The sequence below is a fragment of the Chrysemys picta genome, chromosome 1, assembly GCF_011386835.1.
Source record: "Chrysemys picta bellii isolate R12L10 chromosome 1, ASM1138683v2, whole genome shotgun sequence".
NCBI lineage: Eukaryota > Metazoa > Chordata > Testudines > Emydidae > Chrysemys > Chrysemys picta.
This window is the reverse complement of record NC_088791.1, coordinates 109,640,773-109,658,852: the sequence shown is the minus strand read 5'-3', so window position 1 is coordinate 109,658,852 and position 18,080 is coordinate 109,640,773. Positions and strand designations below refer to the sequence as shown.

Sequence of the window (18,080 nt, the reverse complement as noted above, 5' to 3'; positions counted from 1 at the left end):
GTGACAGGTGTTCAGGTTTGCCCTGCACTAGCCTGCAGAGCATGAGGTCAGGATGGGGAAATCCCAGCTCCTGGCTGTGGCGGTGAAGAAGGGAGAGGGGCAAACCTGTGGGCGAGGTGGGATAGAACACAGGAGCGATGTAGCTGAGTGGAGGCAGTATTGACTGGGATTAGATTTGGGACATGAGGTGTCTGTTTCGTCACCCCTTAACGCCTGGTCCCATCCTCTGGCTGAAGAACCTTTCCCTGGCTCTTCCCTGAGCTAGAATCACTGAGGTTTTCTCCATCCCCAGGTACAAGAAGTATGTCTTCCTGGATCCTCTGGCGGGAGCGGTGACCAAGACCCATGTGACTCTGGGAACAGAGACTGAGGAGAAGCTCTTTGATGCACCCCTTTCTATCACCAAAAGGGGGCAGCTGGATCGGCAGGTGAGATGCAACAGCGGGTGGGGCTGTACTTGCTGAGCAAAGGGACACCAGGCTGCAGAAAGCACCATGCTTATCTTCTAGAGGAGAGCTGGGTTTTGTAGATGCAGGAGTTGGTGGGGGAATGGCCCAGAGGCAGGGGTAAAAGTAAGTTAAAGGACTTACCGGTACGCCAGAGTCCTGGGCAGGGCATGGCCTCAACTGGAAGAGGCGGGGCCTTTAAATCAAGATTTATAGGCCCCGGAGCTCTGGCTGCAGCTGGGAACCCTGGGGCCTTTAAATCACCCCTGGAGCTACCAGCTGCAGAGGCGGCTGGGAGCCCTGGGGCTCCCGTGGGGATTTAAAGGGCCGGGGCTCCGGCTGCTGCAGGGAACCCATGACCCTTTAAATCGCCAGCCTGGGGAAGCCGGTCGGGTCCGGCATGGCGTACTGGCTCTTGCCGGCTTACTTTCACTTCTGCCCAGAGAGGAGATCTTGGGTGATGGGCAGTGGGGCATTTCACCTGCCTTAGTAACCTCATTAGGGTTTGTGTGTGTATAGTCCTTGCTTGGCTTGGTGGATGCAATGAGACTTCTACACCTGAGGGCATGGGTGCCAGGTTTGTAGAATTTTTGGTGGCGCCCAAAGTGGGTCCAAGTGGAGCCATCCCATCCATCAGACGGACCAGGGAAACGGCCACAGGCCCCGCGCTTTGGGGAGCCCTGCGCTTCAGAGAGATGTGGAGTCCAGGCGGCCTTGGGGGTTAGTGGGGGGCCTGGCACCAGCAGCAGTGAGCGACCTGGTCCCCACTCCGCTTCGCCCTGCTGGCTCCCAGCGTCACCTGGGGAAGGGGGTGGAAGCTGGAAAGAAGCAGGGTGGAGGCTTGGGGGAAAGGGTGGAATGGGGCCGGGGAGAGGACGGAGCAGAGATGGGAAGAGGTGGGGTGGGGACGGAGCTGGGCCAGGAAGAGGTGGGACGGGTGCTTGGGGGAAGGGGTGAAGTGGGGGTGGGGCAGGGGCAGAGCAGGGGCGGGAAGAGGCAGAACGGAGCGGGGAGGACTGGGGCTGGGTCACTCGCTGCTGCCAGCGCCAGGCCCCCTGCTCGTCCCCCAGGCCGCCCTGGAACCCGTGTCCCCCTGAAGTGTGCCCCTCCCCCACGAGTGTGGGGCCCAGGATGGTTGCCCCGGACCATCCTATGGATGGGATGGCTCTGAAAATATAAGCCCAAACATTGGTGGAGCTGGGCCCACTTTCCTGAATATTGGTGGAGCACGGGCACCACAGGCCCATATAACTCACCATCTCTGCCTGAGGGTTGTGTTTCTCCAGGCTCTATGTAGATTTGGCGGGTTGGGTAGTGACAGCGCTGATGTGGCCTCCTCTGGTGCAGGGCTGTCTCCCTCCGATATCACATCTCTCCCTCCTGCACTGGCCTACTCAGAGCCTGAGCTGCAGAAGGGGGTTTTGGCAGGCAGGTGGAGAAATGGCAGTTTTATTTGAGCTGGAGAAAATAAAAATTGAGTCCCTCTTTCTGGTCCTGAGAGGAAGGCGTTAGGAGGAGCAGTTTCCCCCAGCCTCAGGTGGAAAGTGGCTGCAGTGCGATGCTTGGGAACTACCAAAGGAGCGCTAGGGTCTTAAAAAATTATTGGCCGTTCAGATACCCTGCGTCTCACCCCATTGGGAAAGCCTGACAGGACTGTTATCTCTTTAATATGAAGTGCCTGTGGCACAGCAGGAGACAGGGCTGATGGAAGGAGCAGCCTGTTAGCTGGAGGCGGGTGATCACAGTACTGGTGTGTTGTCAGGGATTTCAGATAATGCCCTCAGACTAATCTAGCTGAGTTCTTTATCCCCTCCCGTGTGGAGCAATCCCTTGAGCAGGACTGCGCTCAGCCCAAGTCCAGCCATGGAGAGCAGCCCACGCCAGCTGACAGTGCCCTGTGATGGTGGTGCTGAGCTGCTCTCGTCCCCGGTGTCAGTCAGTGGGAGGGGAAAGAGGCAAGGAAGGGGGCTCTTCTGCCACTGCGAGGGTAGCAAGTCTGCATCCCTTTGCAAACGGGCTGGTGTTTGAATCTCTCTCTTCTGCATCTTAAGTAAAGGGAACCTGCCAAGGAAATGGTAAGAATTGTGTTGTGCCCTTTTTGAGGCCTGGAGGGGGCCAGGAAGCGTGTTAACTCTTTCCTGCTTGGGTTTTTCCCATCGAAGAAAAAGGAATGTAAAGTCCAGTCTTCCCTGGCAGCTTTGGAGGGTTTCTGGGAGGTTTACTGTGAGCTCTGGAGGCCATAATTGAAGAGATGACGGTGTTAAATCTTCAACTCAAACTTCCCTTCTCTAAAATGCATGTTCGTCCCTGGAGTTTGGGTGGAAGCAAAATAAACTAACAACACGGCTAAAGAAAACCCTTTCCCTGCTGAACAACACAGCTTCACTGTTAGACCTTGCAATGCCATTGTTTCATCAGCTCGCCAGTTGTCTGTCATGTTCTAACCTGAACAGGACCAGAATTTCTGATGGAAATAACCCTTTGAAGGAACACAGACACCAACACACACACACATGCCGACACCCCTCCAGACTGGAGCAAGAAAGGGCACAAACCCACTTTTTGCCCCTATGCAGGTTGTTTTCAGCGCACACATTCGACACTGGAGTAACACCAGGGATGCTGTCACCCCAGAGTGCAGACTGAGCTGATTAAATACCTGTGTAGTGTGCTGAGGATCTGCCAGGAAGAGTACATCTACACTGCAAAGAAAAACCCCTGGCACTGAGTCTCCGAGGACTTGGGCTTGTGGGGTTTGGACTGCAGCTAAAAATAACCGGGTAGATGTTCAGGGCTCTGAAACCTGGTATGCCCCCTTAGTGAGAGCCACCAGGAGAGCTGACTGCAGCCCACATGCCACTGTCTGCAGGCTGCATCCCTTCCCTCTGTTACTGGCTTCTCTAAGGGAAAACAGTCTCCAGACGCCCAGCTGTTACCCTTTGTATTTCTGTTTTCCAGGTAGCTGAAAATTACTTTTACGTACCAGATCTGGGTCAGGTGCCTGAGATAGACGTGCCGTCCTACCTGCCAGACCTGCCTGGCATCGCTGCTGATCTCATGTACATCGCAGACCTGGGGCCTGGCATTGCACCCTCGGCACCCAGCAGCGCTATCCCAGAGCTACCCACCTTCAACACCGAGTCCGTGGAGAACTTCAGGCCAGGTATTTCAACTCCCTTTGTCTGGGGCTCATCTAGGCGGTGTGGGGAAGGCCACTCGGACAAGGCGGAGATGGATAAACAGGGAAAGGAGTTGTGAGCAAATAAGTATTTGCAGATGCAGACTTGCCCAGTGGCAGGCCCCAGAGGCAGGGATTGTGACTTCTCCCCAGCACTGACTTCTGCGTAGACCCTGGTGAGGACCTAGAAAAGTCCCTTGTTAGAGGCCCCAGCAGGATTAAAGCTGGAGGAGTCCTTGACTTTCCTGGCCAGCTTCACGTGTGTGGGCCAAATCTAGCGCCTTTCCCCGCACAGACAATGAGTGTGGCCCTGGCCTTTTGCTGCACAGCCTGTGGCACAAAATGTCAGCCCCTCCCTCCTGCCCGGCTGGGAAGGAGGGGAGCTTGCAAGCACTTATATTTTGCTGGCAGCCGGTCAGCCGTGTTGTTGTGATGAGAAACTGCTAGTTTGTGCCACCCTGACTACACACAGCAAATGGGGGAAGAGCCCCCTGATGCCATGGGCTGGCTCTGGGGCCCTGCTCCCTGTCCCCCTCTATAACAGCAGGGCTAATGCTGCCCGTTTCATCCGCACAAAGTGCTGAGGATTGTTAGTGGTGGTACTGTTGTGGGTGAGGGCTCTGAGCATCCGCGCTTGCTGGCGGGGGGGGCGGGGGGGGGGAGATAGTGTCTTAGCAGGTAATGTCCCTTGGTGACTCTTCACACTCCTCCCTTTAACATTTCAGGTCTTCAAGATGGTGTGCTAGTGCCCCCGCCCCCACCTCCGCCTCCTCCACCCCCTGTGATGCCAACTAGTGCTCCCCCACCCCCTCCTCTGCCCCAGCCTGCCTCCCTTTCCAAACAGCCAGCAAGCGAGGAGAGCAGCAGTGCAATGTCTGCAGGTAAGGACTGAGCTTTTGCTATGGCTTGTTAATTGGCAGGATCTAACCTAGCAACTTGGCCCCGCCCTTTTCCCTGGGCCAGCTTTTCCAATGGTAACCCCAAGGCTTGGGCCAGCTTTTCCAATGGTAACCCCAAGGCTTGGGCCAGCTTTTCCAATGGCTCTTCTCTCCTTACAAGCAACGATGAAAATTCAGTGGAGTGCTGGCTGCTTCCTCCCCTGGTGCCGAATCCTTCAACTCTTCAATCTGCAAACGGGACTGTCGCTGTGGCCCATTGACTTGAACAAACAGCCCCAGGAGAGCAGGCGGAGTAGACCTTGGTACCCAAGCGTAGGCTGCAGAGAGACTAGATCTAGTAGTGCAGTGGTTCTCAACCAGAGATCTGGGGCCCACTGCAGGGCAGCGCACAGGTTTCAGGGGATCCCCCAAGCAGGGCCAGCACGCTGAAGGCTGATCAACTTAGCTTCACAGGGTCCCCTGTGGAGTGGGGCCCCAGGCAACTGCCCTGCTTGCTACCCCCTAATGCCGGCCCTGGCTTTTCTATGCAGAAAAACAGTTTTTGTGGCACAGACGGGCCATGGAACTTTTATCTGCATCTCTCCCCCCAAGGGCAATGGAAGCAAGATTAATCAGTTTTACTGTTCTGGATAGTATTGGTTTACTAGGGAATCTCCCATGGAAGTTCTTATGCACTAGCAAGATGCAGCTGTGCTTTGGGTGCAAATACTTTCTACTCATGCTCACTTAATTTAATAGAATTGAATAGCTTAAAATCTTCATGGACCTTTCTGTTGGCTTTAGTTTGATACAAACATTTGTCACAAGAACCCTATCCCTTACAGTGCCCCTTTGACAAGGTCCGGGCTATTTTCTCTTGGTCCCACAAGGAAGTGAATTTCTTAAAACAGGAGCAATGCAAAAATGCTGCCTCCAAACCCAGGGAAGCAGCAATATTTCTGCTTTCAGGCTATGAAATGGTTGAATTAGTTTGGGGTTACATTGCTCCTTCCTCTGGAGCATTTCGTACTGGCCACTGCTGGAGATGGGGGCCCCAGATTAGACGGATTGCTCTGATCCATTCTGGCAATCCCTGTGTTGCTAACTGGGCAGGGCAGGTCTTCCTGTAGAGGCAGTGGGTGCTGTTCCCCTGTAGGGCAGAGGGCTCTCTGGAGAACCGTGTGAGATGGTCAGTTTGGGATCAAGGGACAGAATATGAGGGTGCGGGGAAGGATTCTAGCTCAAAGCCCTTCATCTGGCAGCACCCTGCACAGCTCACGGTATTCATTGATTTATTCATTCTATGCACTGTGTCATCTCCCAGCGACTTGGAATGGGCAAGTGATGAGGTGCCAGAGCTCTTCAGTCTCTTAGGTTTCACACCCAGGCAGGTGGTTTAGGTTTAGCTAAAGCAGCAGCACATAGAGTGCCTGCTGTTAATTTTTAATTGCTGACACATCAGATGGTGTCAGTTCCTCTGGGCTGACTCCTTTCTGTATCCCTGCAGCTCCAGTCCAAGGGGCTCCAAAGGAAGTTGTGAATCCTTCAACTGGCCGGGCCACTCTCCTGGAGTCCATCCGCCAGGCTGGTGGCATTGGGAAGGCCAACCTCCGAAGCGTTAAGGAGAGAAAGCTGGAGAAGAAGAAGCAGAAGGAGCAAGAACAAGGTGCCCAAAGCGCTCCCATCAGTAGTCATCCTCACTCCCCCGCCCCAGCTAGATATGCCTAGGTACCCATGTGAAGGAGTCCCATAAATACCTGAGAGGCAAAGCCAGCACTGCACAGAAGCCCTGGAGCAGAGGGATTTCATCTCACCTCACGTTACAGTTTGGAATGTTTGGCTGAACTCACTAGCCCCTAGGTGCCAGAAATGCATTAATGCTCTGCATTGGGGAATTCTCCCCTCTCGAGGGTGGAGATGAAAATGTTTCATGTGAACTTGTATCGCTGGAAGCATTTCAAAGATAGCTCAGGGCAGGCTGCCTCTGGAGAGGAAATTGTGCCATTGGAAGTCCTGGGTCACGGTTGGGCTGTTTTTAGTAGACTGGTTAACTCCAGTTCACTTAAAGTGGCTGAAACGCCCAATCTTTTAATTCCTCCGAGCTGCTGTAGGAAGCTGACACATTTCCCAAGCAGGCCTTGGGTGCTGTGATCTGAAGTCCGTAAGGGGGAAGGGTAAATGTGGTACAAGGATGGGAGGGGTCAATTTATTTATTTAATTTCCAAGTGAGGGTCCCAGCACAATCTCTGCCAAGGCAGCTCTGTCCTAGCCTTCAGCATATCCTGCTAGTCAACCCTGCACTCCCAGGCAGCTCTGCCAATACAGCACCAATGTACCCTGCAGGGTCAGTGTGTCACATCGAATAGGGTGGGACATACCCTGTCCTCCTGTTATGTCCTGACCACGTGTTGAAGCTGGTCCCCAGTTAATAACTAGCCATTAGTACGAGTCTGGACCTTGTGAGCAAGATATTTGGTCTGTCACCTGATTTGTGGGGCTTTACTCTTTCAGTGATAACCACAGCACAGGGTGGAGACTTGATGTCCGACCTCTTCAACAAGCTGCTCCTGAGGCGCAAAGGTACCGTGCCGTGGGGGGGCTGCTCCTTTCCTGTAATGTGACATGAAGAGGGGCAGGTTCCCTTGCCTCACTGCTGCAGCTTGGAGGAGTTAGAAAGAAGAAGCCTTTGGCCAGCCTGGCATGCCATTTGGCTGAATGCTTTGATCCTGCTGGGGAGGCACACAATGCCCTTCTGGACCAGACAGGGCAATCCCCTTGCAGAGCAGGAAGAACTTACTTGTATACCAATGCTGCCGACGGCGGAGTGAATCCAGACAGGAGGTGCTGCTGTAGTGGGGAGGGGCTTAGCTGGCTTCAGTGCCTAAGCTTTACCTGGCATCCCCAAGGCAGAAACCTGGGCACTGGCTGAGGTAGAGTGAATTGTATGTTTTTAATACTCCAAGGGAAAGCTCCCCTGTCCCTGCTCTGCAGAGGGGCGTGTCTCACTGCACATGCTGGGCAAAGGCTCAGCATATCCACAGAGCCTCAGAGGGGGGAAGCATTTTGCATATGTCTATTCTCTAAGGGCTGGGGCCTCCCCACTGCTGTCAAGGCTTCTTAGCCATAACCTAATGACAAGGCCCTCTGTAGGTATCAGGCAGACACCTCCGCTCCTCCCCTGCTCACAGAGTCAGAGCTGGTTCTGGTCCCTGCTCTCCATTGTTCTGCCAGCTGGAAATGCTGACTTGGTGCTTTAGCTAATGAACCCTTTCCCAGCAGCAGGGGAGGTGAGATTGTGTGTGCCTGAGTCACTCAGCTGATGAGGCAGGATTTTGCACAGGTGCAGGGCTAGCTGCTGCCTTCCTCGCTCATTTCAACTCACCTCTCAATTCTAGTTCCTAGGCCTCACTCACTCACCTGCTTTTCCTCCCGCAGGCATTTCAGGCAAGGGGCCTGCAGCTGTAGGAAGTGCTGATGCTCCCAGTGCACCTGCTGGTGCCTTTGCCCGCATGTCGGACTCAATCCCACCTCTGCCAGCCCCACAACAACCCCCGGGGGACGAGGAGGAAGATGACTGGGAATCATAAATGCTATCATGTCACAGGCCTGGGATTCGTTTCCTCTTGGCTAACTGGGAATCTGGCCTGGCTGAGCTAAGCACCTCAGAAATGGATCAGCTCTTGGAAATAACTGCTGGTGAGAGGGCACAGACCTGGCAGAGGGACCCCGTCACTTTCTCTTAGCTCCTGCTCATCTCTAACCACTGTTGAGTATAGTTATCAATGAACATTACTTCTGCCCTGTTTACTTCCCCTCCCCCACAAATAGTGCATTTAATTTCAAATGCTGCTGCTCCTGCTCGCTCAATAAATCCTGCTGTAGCTGGAGGGCAGCTCATGCTTATGGAAGATCAGAACTAGCATCTCTACCGAGCGTGATGAAGCACAACTGCACGGGCAGCTCAACAGCCTTCTCCTCAGCCAGCTGTGGGCTGGGCCGGGCTTGTTTGGGTGCTCCTGTGTAGGAATTCTTGAAATGGGTGATAGCACTGGACCAACCACCTTTGATCCTGTCTCACAGCCTCCCTCATGTGAAAACAGCCATGGAACCTCTGTTGTTGGGTATGAATGGCTTCTACAGCAGCTGTAGTGGTCCTTCAAGTTACAAGTACCCAGCAGCCTTCTCTAGCCCACTCCAGTCTACACGTGCAGTGCTCTTAATTAACAGATTCTAGGAGGAGAGGCCCAGCTGTCCACCATTAGTCTCTCTGGTGGAGCTACGGAACAGCAGGCATTTTGCAGAGGGGTATTGTGTGTGTGACAAATGTAAGGCAGAAGCCCTAAAACTGCTGTACACTGAGGTGCAGTACACACTGTGAAAGCCTCTACCTACAACTTCTACTCTGTCAAAGAGGTGATGGGCAGAGGAGTAGAACTATGCAACTACAATACAGTCTAGTCATAGTGTGCTTAAAAGTGGGACAAGTGTCAAAACATCATCTTGTTAATCACTGTAGGTGGAAAGTAGATGTCCTTGAGCTCCTACGTATAGTGTTTGTGTACACAGATTGTCAGAGCTCTGTTTAGATGTGCTATACTCTGCAGGGACTGGTACAATTCAGGTGCAGCAGAATAGAGATTTTATCCAGGTATGTGTAGAAGCACACAGGAACAGTTGTTAGTCAATGGCTTTCCTGGCAGCAGCCCACTACACCACAAAGCTGAAATATCCAAAAGCCAGGAATGAAGGTGGTCCACCCCCCTTACAAGAAAGGGAAAGGGATTTACAATAAACTATGCTGAGGGAGGGCTAACCATGAGCCCCAGGAAAAGGCAGCAGTAAAGCTGAACACCTGCAGCCAGGTATGTAATCGAAAGAAATGCTGCACTGCTTTATGGCTAGGTTAGTAAAGTGGAGTAATAGACACAGGCCTTGGGATGTGCGGTAGCATAACATTCTTGGTCCACATTAGCAGAAAGGCCAGGGGGGAGGTGAATGGCAGTAGCCTCAGCTGGAGAATGCTTACACAGCATTGATGAGGAAATAAAGGCCTGGTGTGTGTTGTAAGTAAATACACACACAAGCCACCCAGCTGTCATGGATTTAGCCCCCAACAATTGAAGCCCCATGTGGAGTGCTACAGATTCAGGCTGTCACAGCACTTTTGCCATGGCAGAAAAAAGCCTCCAAAGTTTCCTGTAAGTTCCCTAAATATTCTTGCTGTCTGCAAGGGGTAAGCAAGTCAGGCCCATACCTCCAGCTAGCAGTACTGCCACCCCCCCAGCCATTATCTAGTGAGAGCTCTGGTAAAGCAGAGATGTAACTTCAGGCAGGGCAAAGCTAAGAGTTGAAAATGCCTCAGAAGTTGAGGTGGCCCAAGGCATTCGCCCTTACTGAATTAACTGATCTATGGAGCATGGGCTAGGAATTTTAGCTAAGGGGATAGAAATCTAGTCTCTAGATTCCAGAGAGCTTTGTTGTTGTACTGCTCCCATGGAGGCTGCCAGAAGCTCTAGTTCCATACTGGAAAGAAAAAGCAACAGCAGCAGCTGTGGACCATTAACCTGATTTTTAATACTTCATCCTGCCCCAAGAGGGCAAGTAATAATACCCAGGGCTGGGAAACAGAACAAAGGGGAGGAGTAACATAAACCCAGTCCGCACCAGCTGAGGGTGCTCTTATCTCCCCTGTCCAGCCCAGCTCAGATGCAATATAATCAGTCACAGTCCAGAAGCCACATAGGCAAGAATAACTTTGGTCAATTTTCAACTGCAAAGTCTTGTGGGGAAAAACCTCCTGTTGCAGGAGGCTCCACTTTGAGCTGATACAGCCACTCAGCACACTGCTCTTCCATCTCCCTCAGGAAGCTTCTGACCCATAACATGACTTCTTCTCATGGTGAAACTAGGAAGAGAGGAGATCACATGGCATTGTTCATTCCTAGCCCCAGCACTCTAGTATCCAGAGGGGTCAGGCCTGTGAGCAGGGGGAAGAGGGCATGCAGGTCCATGGAGGTATTGCTGGGGGGCAGTTACAGGACATATACGGGGTGGAGATGATGGGTGCATAAGGGGAAGTAGGACATAGCTACTGGCAGGGGCATGAAATAATACTGACCTTCCTTAATGCTGCAAATGCTAGCCCAAAGGTAGGTTTGATCTCTGTTCTTTCCTTGATCCACTGGGGTAGTTTGTTGAAGACGGAGGGGCGTGCATACCTGTGATCTACAAGCAGGATGCTAGCAAAGTCCTTCTGATGGCGAATCGCTCGCCCTGCACAAATCACCATAAAGGGAAACCTCAGTTTTGTCACTTTGTATCCCCCTAGACCCTATTCTTACATGCACAAGATTATCAGCAGATCCACTCTAGATACAGGCCTCCACCAGGCTGCTAGCCAATAGCTTGAACACACAATCAGGTAACTGTTGGATCTCCTACCACCTGAGTTGCATGTGCCAAGACAATTCTTCCCAATACCTTGTCTCATAAAAGAATCCTCTCCTTATGCTGCTCCCCACCAATCCCACTCTGCCACAACTGCTTCTTTGCCTATTCCATGACCCTAGCTACCGTAAACTGCTCTCCATACTCCGCCCATCCAGCCCCATGAAAAATGAAGTCTTACCTATTGACTGGTTTACTGCTTTCATGCATAGATTTTCAATCAGCATTTTGCTAGGTGGCTGGCCCGCAGTTCTTGGCTAGAGGAGAGAAATAAGACTCAGGCTCTGTGTACACAAAGCAGTTTTTAGCGACAGGGCTGCGTTGCTACAGCCGTGTCACTAAAAAGTGAGCAGTGTAGCCGCTGTTTGTCGGCTCTCCTGCCAACAAAAAACGTCCACCCCCACGGAGTGGCATTAGCATGGTCGGCAGGAGAGCGCTCCTGCTAACAAAGACCTGTTAACACTGGCGCTTGTCGTCAGCAAAACTTTTGTCTCTCGGGAGGCGTGTGTGTTTTGTTTTTTAACACCTCTGAAAGACAAAAGTTTTGTTGTTCACTTGCCAGTGTAGACAAAGCTTGAGTAAAAGGCATATGCAGTTTAAAGTAGGAATTAAAGCTCTTCAGTGCAGAAACCAGGCCCTGGAGCGGTAGTGTATTCTTTACCCCTGCGGCTGCCTAGCTGGCCTAGGGAATGGTGCTGCCAGGCAGCCCCAGGTACTTGCAATAAAGAAGGGACCTCAAGGGCCACTACAAAGAGATGGGAGTTCAGTCAGATACTAGAACCTGGGAAGTGCTATCAGGCTCCTCAGAGAGGACATTCAAACTAACCAGCTCCAGGGCACCTGAAGGAGGAAGGTAGTTTCAATGCCAACCCCCAGGGCTTCATGGAACAGGGGCTGTGGCAGGCAATGAGCAGGATTCACTGCGTTAGGAAGAGGCGCATGACCCTGCAATGCAGTTCTCTGTGCAGTATTGCTCTGGCAGCCTCTCTTGGGAACTCAGCTGGGTCATTCCTGCAGATCTCTGCCCGGCTCTAGCCTTGTTGAGCCCATTTACTACCCCCAAAGCCACTCAAGCGCACAGTCAAGGAGATCTCTCTCTCCAGCATGACTGACCCAGACACAGCAAACACGGGCAGAGGCACAGGAAGAACCAGGGCTTTAGTTCGCAGAGGGAATTGGACCCTGAAAGGACAGTAAGTGAAGCAACTGAAATAGACGCTGGGGTGCTTACTCCTACCATTGTTTTGTCAAGATAGGCCATTTTCTCCTGGAGTTCTGGGGACTTGATGTTGGGGTAAGGCAGGCCCACCATGATGACACACCTGGAAATGGAAGGAGGGGAACACACAAGCATTGTTAGTGCCCTGTCATCCCAAACAAACTGATAGGGACACTATACTGCAGAGGGTTACCACTGCAACACAGTCAACTCTGGCGTGGAAGCAGCAACACTGCCCAGCCGTATGTGACAGGAATACTGAACTGAAAACTGCCAGGGGAATTCAGGGAGCCAGAGTGGGGATTTATCCCACCCAGCATTGTCCTGTGAAAAGCACTTCAGGCTATTTCATGACCACAGAGTGGTTGGGTGTCTGCTTTATGCTGTGTCTGAAAGGCACCTTCAGCTCACAGTGCTTCCTGACACCATGCCAGGCACACTGCTTTCAGCCCTGACTCAATCCACCACCCCCACTTCCTGCACCCCTGAGGTTTACTTGCAGGTCTCCCACCCAAGTCCTGACCAGACTCCCCCCCCCCCCCTCCCGCCCAGCATAGCCTAGGAGACCCAGCAACCACATCAGCAGAGAGCTGTGTTCAGATACCACCTTAGGAGATGAGCAGCAAACCAGATATTTCTTACCTTCCCAGGTCATCAGAAAAATTGATTCCTTCACTCATTTTCCCTCCAACCACAGAAAAGAGCAGGGCCCCCGTCACATGGCCTCCCACCTGGCTGCAGCGCTGCACAAAAGAACCCCCAATGACTCAGGAGACACCGGAGCTGTGGAAACTTCTGTGCATTGGCAGCACAGAGACCTGTCTACATTGGCCAGAGCAATTAACCACCCACATCACCTGCTTTAGAAATACTCTCTTGCAATATGGGGTATTGAACGTCCAGCAACCTGCCAACCCTGCTTACCTTTATGCACTTAGCGTACTCTGCCAGCACCTGCTCCACCTGGTTTGCTCTCTTGGGCTCCTGAAATATCTGTCACAGGCACAAAGCATAAGTTGCAGCAGGAAGATGTAAATAGATTCAATGGTGCCATTCCAAAACTAACACAGAGAGGAGGGTCTAGAGGCATGTTACCATTGATCTCTAACTGATGTCCAACTATGCTCCCTGGTTAAGCAATGCAGACACATCCTAATGGTACCTTACTCAGCACCTGTGGGACCTAGCAAATCCAGAGTAGAAGCAGTGATGGCCATTAGTGACTTTGGAGACATTTCCAGTTATTGAGATGTTAACCAGGGTTTTTTTCTTCATGGGTCCTTGCTCCCAGATCTCTACTGTTTGAAAAGTGGAAAGAAACATCCATGTAAGAGGACAAAGGGAGAGTGAAGATCTGGGAATTCAGGTGTAGCAAGAGGGTAACAAAGCTGGAAGAGATCTCCAGAACTAGTATGATAATTTATAGAACAGTAGCACTCCGGTGTGACTAGGACCCATGTGTGCTGATGCGCTGTACAAACAATATAAGAGAGACAGTCCCTGCCCAAGGGAGATTAGAATTGAAATAGGGTAGGAGGGGAAGCAGAGTTCTAGAAAGGTGAGGTGATTGCCAATTCAGCTCCTGAGGAGCAGTACAGGTCTGTTTCTCACGATATAGCCTCCTGAGCATTGTTCAGTCCAGTTTTAAATTGCACAAGCAGGAAAGCTTTGTTATCAGAGTTCACTGTTCAGAAAGGTTTCCTCATATTCAGCCACTTTTCTTCTGTTCAGTTTCATTCTATTACTCCTGGATATACACCCTTTGTACCATGCTAAAACATTGAACCTTGAGATGTAGGCAAGTAGTATCCCCATTTTACAGAAGTGGCAGACAGATTAAGTGACTTGACCAAGATTACATAGTGACTCTGTGCCACAGTCGAGAACAGAACACAGATTTCTTGATCCTCAGCCTTGTGCTTTAACCAGAAGACCCATTCATCCTCCCAGTAAACCCACAGTGAGCTGAAAGCTTGTGTGTAACTGACAGTGTATAGTTGAATCGTAGGGCTTGTCTTCGCTACCAGGGTAAGCCAACCTACGTTTTGCTACTCCAGCTACGTTATTCACGTAGCTGGAGTTAACATAGCTTAGGTCGACTTCCCCCGGTGTCTTCAAGGCGCTGCGTCAACAGGAGACACTCTCCAGTCGACTTCCCTTACTCTTCTCGGACAGCTGGAATACCGGGGTTGACCGGAGAGCACTCTGCCGTTGATTTAGCGGGTCTTCGCTAGAGTGAAGACAAGCCCTTAGTCAATCACACTATTCCCTGGACAGGGGATGTGCAGCCAAGTCTGGGGAAAGCAAATCCCCTGTAAGAACTTAATAAACCTGCCCCTCACAGCAAGGGAATCAGAGAGCATTGTAGGCTGACTAATGCAGATGAAGACAGTCTCTGCATTTACAGGAGCCATGTAACAGCATTTAATCTAATTTAGATCCCAGCTCAGTGATCAGCCGCGTGGGAAGAATCATTTATTCATTACTGGAGGGACTGGCTAGATAAACATCCTCTCTGCTCTGCTGTGCAGGATCGAAGAACAATTTGGGGAGAGAGAGACAAGGCCTGTAATGTGCAGATAATTGTTGGACTTTTGAAACCTCCGTTTAAAGTACCAACCACCCTCAGTTACACAATTACCTTCTTCTTAGTCGCCAAGCGGGTGAGCAGCCCCGTCCTCTCCCAGTGCATGTACACCTGCTTCTCATACTCATAGGAGGGAAAGAAGCACACCACGCCCCCAGGGACCACATTGCACAGGTTACCAAGGATTCGGCCCATCTCATCCATCTGTAAGAGAGGAAAGACTGGTGTCTGCTGGGGCTTACCATGGCACTACCATGGCCTAAGGACAGATGCCTCCCACTGACAAGTCTTAGGACACTCGTGTAGCCACTTCCACATAGAGAAATCAGTGCAGTGTTAGCTCACCAACAGTTGCCTAGAGGCACTAGTTGGCTCCAGGGCCTGGGAATGAACATGCTCCCTTTCATTCCTCGGTCTCCCCGTCTTAAGCCGCAGTCTCGAGTCATTGTAAAGCAATGGCTGTTTGGTGCGTCTGTGAAATGAGCTAGGAGGTCTGTCCATTTCCCAGGGAAATGTGTCTGCTTCACACCCCCGGAATGATGGCGAGAGCTCACTGGCAGCTCTGTTAGCAGGTTCAACTAAGGACTGAATGGGCCAGAGGACTGATGTCTCACTCCTAGGGCCCCTCAAAGGCAAAGGAGGATGGGGAAGCTTTCGCTTCACGCTCCAGGCCTGTCAAGTCAGCTTTCACTAGCACTAAACTCACTTAAAATGGCTTAACAAAACCAGACCACCTCCAATATGCCTGCCCCTGAGCCCCTCCACAACTGGAAGCTCCCCTGCCAATCTGCACACCCCTCTGGACTTATTTTTCCCATCTTGGAGCCCACCAGAATCCCCCACTCTGCACACAAAACGTCCCCTTGAACCATCAGACCGCATAGCTTAAGAATGAAATAGACGTGCTGACCATCTGAGGCAGGTCTCTCTTCTGATAGGTGAACTCTAGCTGCTGGTTAGATGGACCACTGCAGAGGATTATGGGTAAAATGTTGTCTGGAGGAATCACATGACCTGATGACAAACAAGTAGACGGAATAAAAGCTACAGATGTTCAAGCAAAGCAAGCTAACAGTGCAAGGCCCCTGGGAGTAGGTCACATGCACGTAGCAGCACAGGTACACATTCATTTCTCTTGGTCTGGGGGAGTGCAAGCAGCTTTAGCACAAGCCTGTCAATGCCTTTTAAAGGATCACACAAGCCGTAACCTGGTTCGAATCATTCCCTGCCCATTCTCTCTGGGGCAGAGGAATACAGTACACCCCTAGCAGCCAGAGGTGAAAGGGAACCTGGCTGCCCTCTGCTGCTGTGATTTCCAGGCAGGATGTCGGGGCACTAGAAGGAGCTGGCAAACAAACAAGTCAATGGCATCTGCCTGAACTCCCATACAGCTGAACTAGGGGCCCAGCTACAGAGAGAGCATGTGACCAGCTCCCCGACACTCACCACAGGAGAACTCCACCACCCTGTCAGCACCGATGGCACAGGACAGCAACTGCTCTCGGAAATCAGACACCTACAAACCAGGAGCCAAGAAGAATCAGCAAAGCCCAAGTGCTCTCTCATCAGGAGATGGGGAAGGGCTGCAGTCAGCACACGGGTGGGAGGACCAGATGCAAGGATGGAGGAGGAGGAGTCAGGCCAATGGTTTGGGGAAATGGACAGAGGGAAGAGATGTGCTGGGTACTTGGTGCAGGTGTGGGGCCCCGAAACACAAGGGCGCACAGAGGGATGAACGGATGCAGAAATACTGTAGGTGCAACTCTGGCCTCAGACCAGAGCTGTACCCAGGGGAGAGGGGTTGAATGGCAGGTAAATTCTGCAATTCCACAGCCAGCACAGCTGCACCATCCCACGCTGCAATTAAAGTTTCTCCAAGTCCTTGGGCAGGACCCTCTGCAGGGCAGGGGGAACCATTGGTTTCTAGGCAGGAAAACAGAGAACCCACAAAGCATGGGCTGAAGCAGCAGCCAGCCACCTCCACAGCTTCCTATGGCCAGTGCTAGTAGGTGCAGAGCAGGAGCGCCACCCTGTGGTCCAATAGCCTCATCCTACTAGTCCAATGCTCTTTTTAGACACAGCCATCCACAGCGTATGTTGTGAGCGAGGCATTCGGTCTAGCTTTCCGAGCTTGGGTCCGCCTCTTTGATCAGGGACCCAACTCCTAGTACCACAGCACACCTCTTCCACTCCCCTGCCTTGCCATTTACGGGCAACAGACTGAATACCTTCCCTGGGCTGGTAGTTATGGCGGGAGGAGGATCCAGACAGCAGGGTACAACAGTCTGCATGTGTTACCCTTGCAGTGCTCAGGGGGCATGTCTCGCAGGGTCACTACGGCAACTGGGTCTCGCGCAAGGAAGCCCATCACGCCAGGATGCCAAAATGCCAGACCTCTCACGAGCCAAGCTCATGCCAAGAGCAGAACTGTGACAACTACGGGGTTTGATGGGTGGCTGGGTGGTGACTTTCCCAGAGGGATACCAAGGGAGAATCATTATTTTACTAGACAGAGGCCCTATAGCCAGCACCCTCCCTTCCTTTATTAGTCTCCACAACAGCAAAACGACCCTTCAGTCACTGCAGGCAGCACACGCTACATGAGGAACACTTGGGGTAGGTCTATGCTGCAGTTAGACACCCGTGGTTCAGGCTCCAGGGCTGTTATATTGCAGTGTAGATTATGGGGCTCAGGCTGCAGCCTGAACTCTGGGACCCTCCCATCTCATGAGCCCCAGCCTGAGTCCGAACGTCTACACTGCAACTGAACAGCCTCTTAGCCCGAGGCCCGCAAGCCCAAGTCAGCTGCAGTGTAGACTTACCCCTAGAGTCTTTAGTCCCTGGTCCCTCCACATGACTTTACCCACAGAGAGCTGCAGCATGGGAACCACTCCCTCTTCTCTGGTGTGACCGTGCCAGTGGCTTACACTCACCCAATGGGAACGACTGAGCTTCGGTAAAATTAAATGAGCAAACTGGACTATCTGGCATGAACAGTGATCTAACAGAACCCCTGTGCCCCCCATGCAGGTGCACACCAAGAGGGAAACAGGAATGTGCTGTCACTCTGAGGTATGCACACCTACATAACATGGGAAGAAGGGCTAGAGAGAAAAGCCCAACATGGATGGGTCGTGCACACCACTGTGGCACTACTGAAATCCTGATTTTTCTGGAAGGTCCCTCTGGCAAGATCAGCATTATAAGATCGGTCGGAAGATTTCTATCCAGTGCTAGTTTTGAGCTGCACTCAGCCTGAGGGACTGGATCAGACCACATAACTCAAAGGGCAATCAGAGATATCTTGAGGGCTGGGAGACTTGGC

The 18,080-nt window shown here is 52.0% G+C and overlaps 2 protein-coding genes across 8 annotated transcripts in view; one reads left to right on the top strand and one right to left on the bottom strand.

The window, feature by feature from the left end:
• Positions 1-8,405, top strand: part of WASHC1 (WASH complex subunit 1) — a 69,818-nt gene extending 61,413 nt beyond the window's left edge. Inside the window, exons 6-11 of the mRNA XM_005308721.3 lie at positions 293-428; positions 3,405-3,609; positions 4,350-4,505; positions 6,010-6,168; positions 7,014-7,082; positions 7,938-8,405. Of these exons, the coding sequence (XP_005308778.2) occupies positions 293-428; positions 3,405-3,609; positions 4,350-4,505; positions 6,010-6,168; positions 7,014-7,082; positions 7,938-8,089 (877 nt within the window). The 3' untranslated portion in view covers positions 8,090-8,405. The remainder of the gene's footprint in view (positions 1-292; positions 429-3,404; positions 3,610-4,349; positions 4,506-6,009; positions 6,169-7,013; positions 7,083-7,937) is intronic.
• Positions 8,406-10,052: 1,647 nt separating this feature from the next.
• The window catches only part of DDX11 (DEAD/H-box helicase 11), a 34,064-nt gene continuing 26,036 nt past the window's right edge, over positions 10,053-18,080 (bottom strand). For 2 of the 7 annotated variants that reach the window (XM_042849831.2, XM_024101976.3), the window contains 9 exons: positions 16,202-16,271; positions 15,666-15,769; positions 14,810-14,959; positions 13,093-13,161; positions 12,811-12,911; positions 12,181-12,271; positions 11,131-11,206; positions 10,621-10,775; positions 10,053-10,407 (listed from right to left, as the gene is read on the bottom strand). In XM_042849831.2, coding sequence (XP_042705765.2) covers positions 10,363-10,407; positions 10,621-10,775; positions 11,131-11,206; positions 12,181-12,271; positions 12,811-12,911; positions 13,093-13,161; positions 14,810-14,959; positions 15,666-15,769; positions 16,202-16,271 — 861 coding nt within the window. In that variant the 3' untranslated portion in view covers positions 10,053-10,362. Of the gene's footprint in view, positions 10,408-10,620; positions 10,776-11,130; positions 11,207-12,180; positions 12,272-12,810; positions 12,912-13,092; positions 13,162-14,809; positions 14,960-15,665; positions 15,770-16,201; positions 16,272-18,080 lie in introns of those variants that run through there. The other 5 variants (XM_042849835.2, XM_005308728.5, XR_010592460.1 and 2 more) reach the window with 3 other exon arrangements.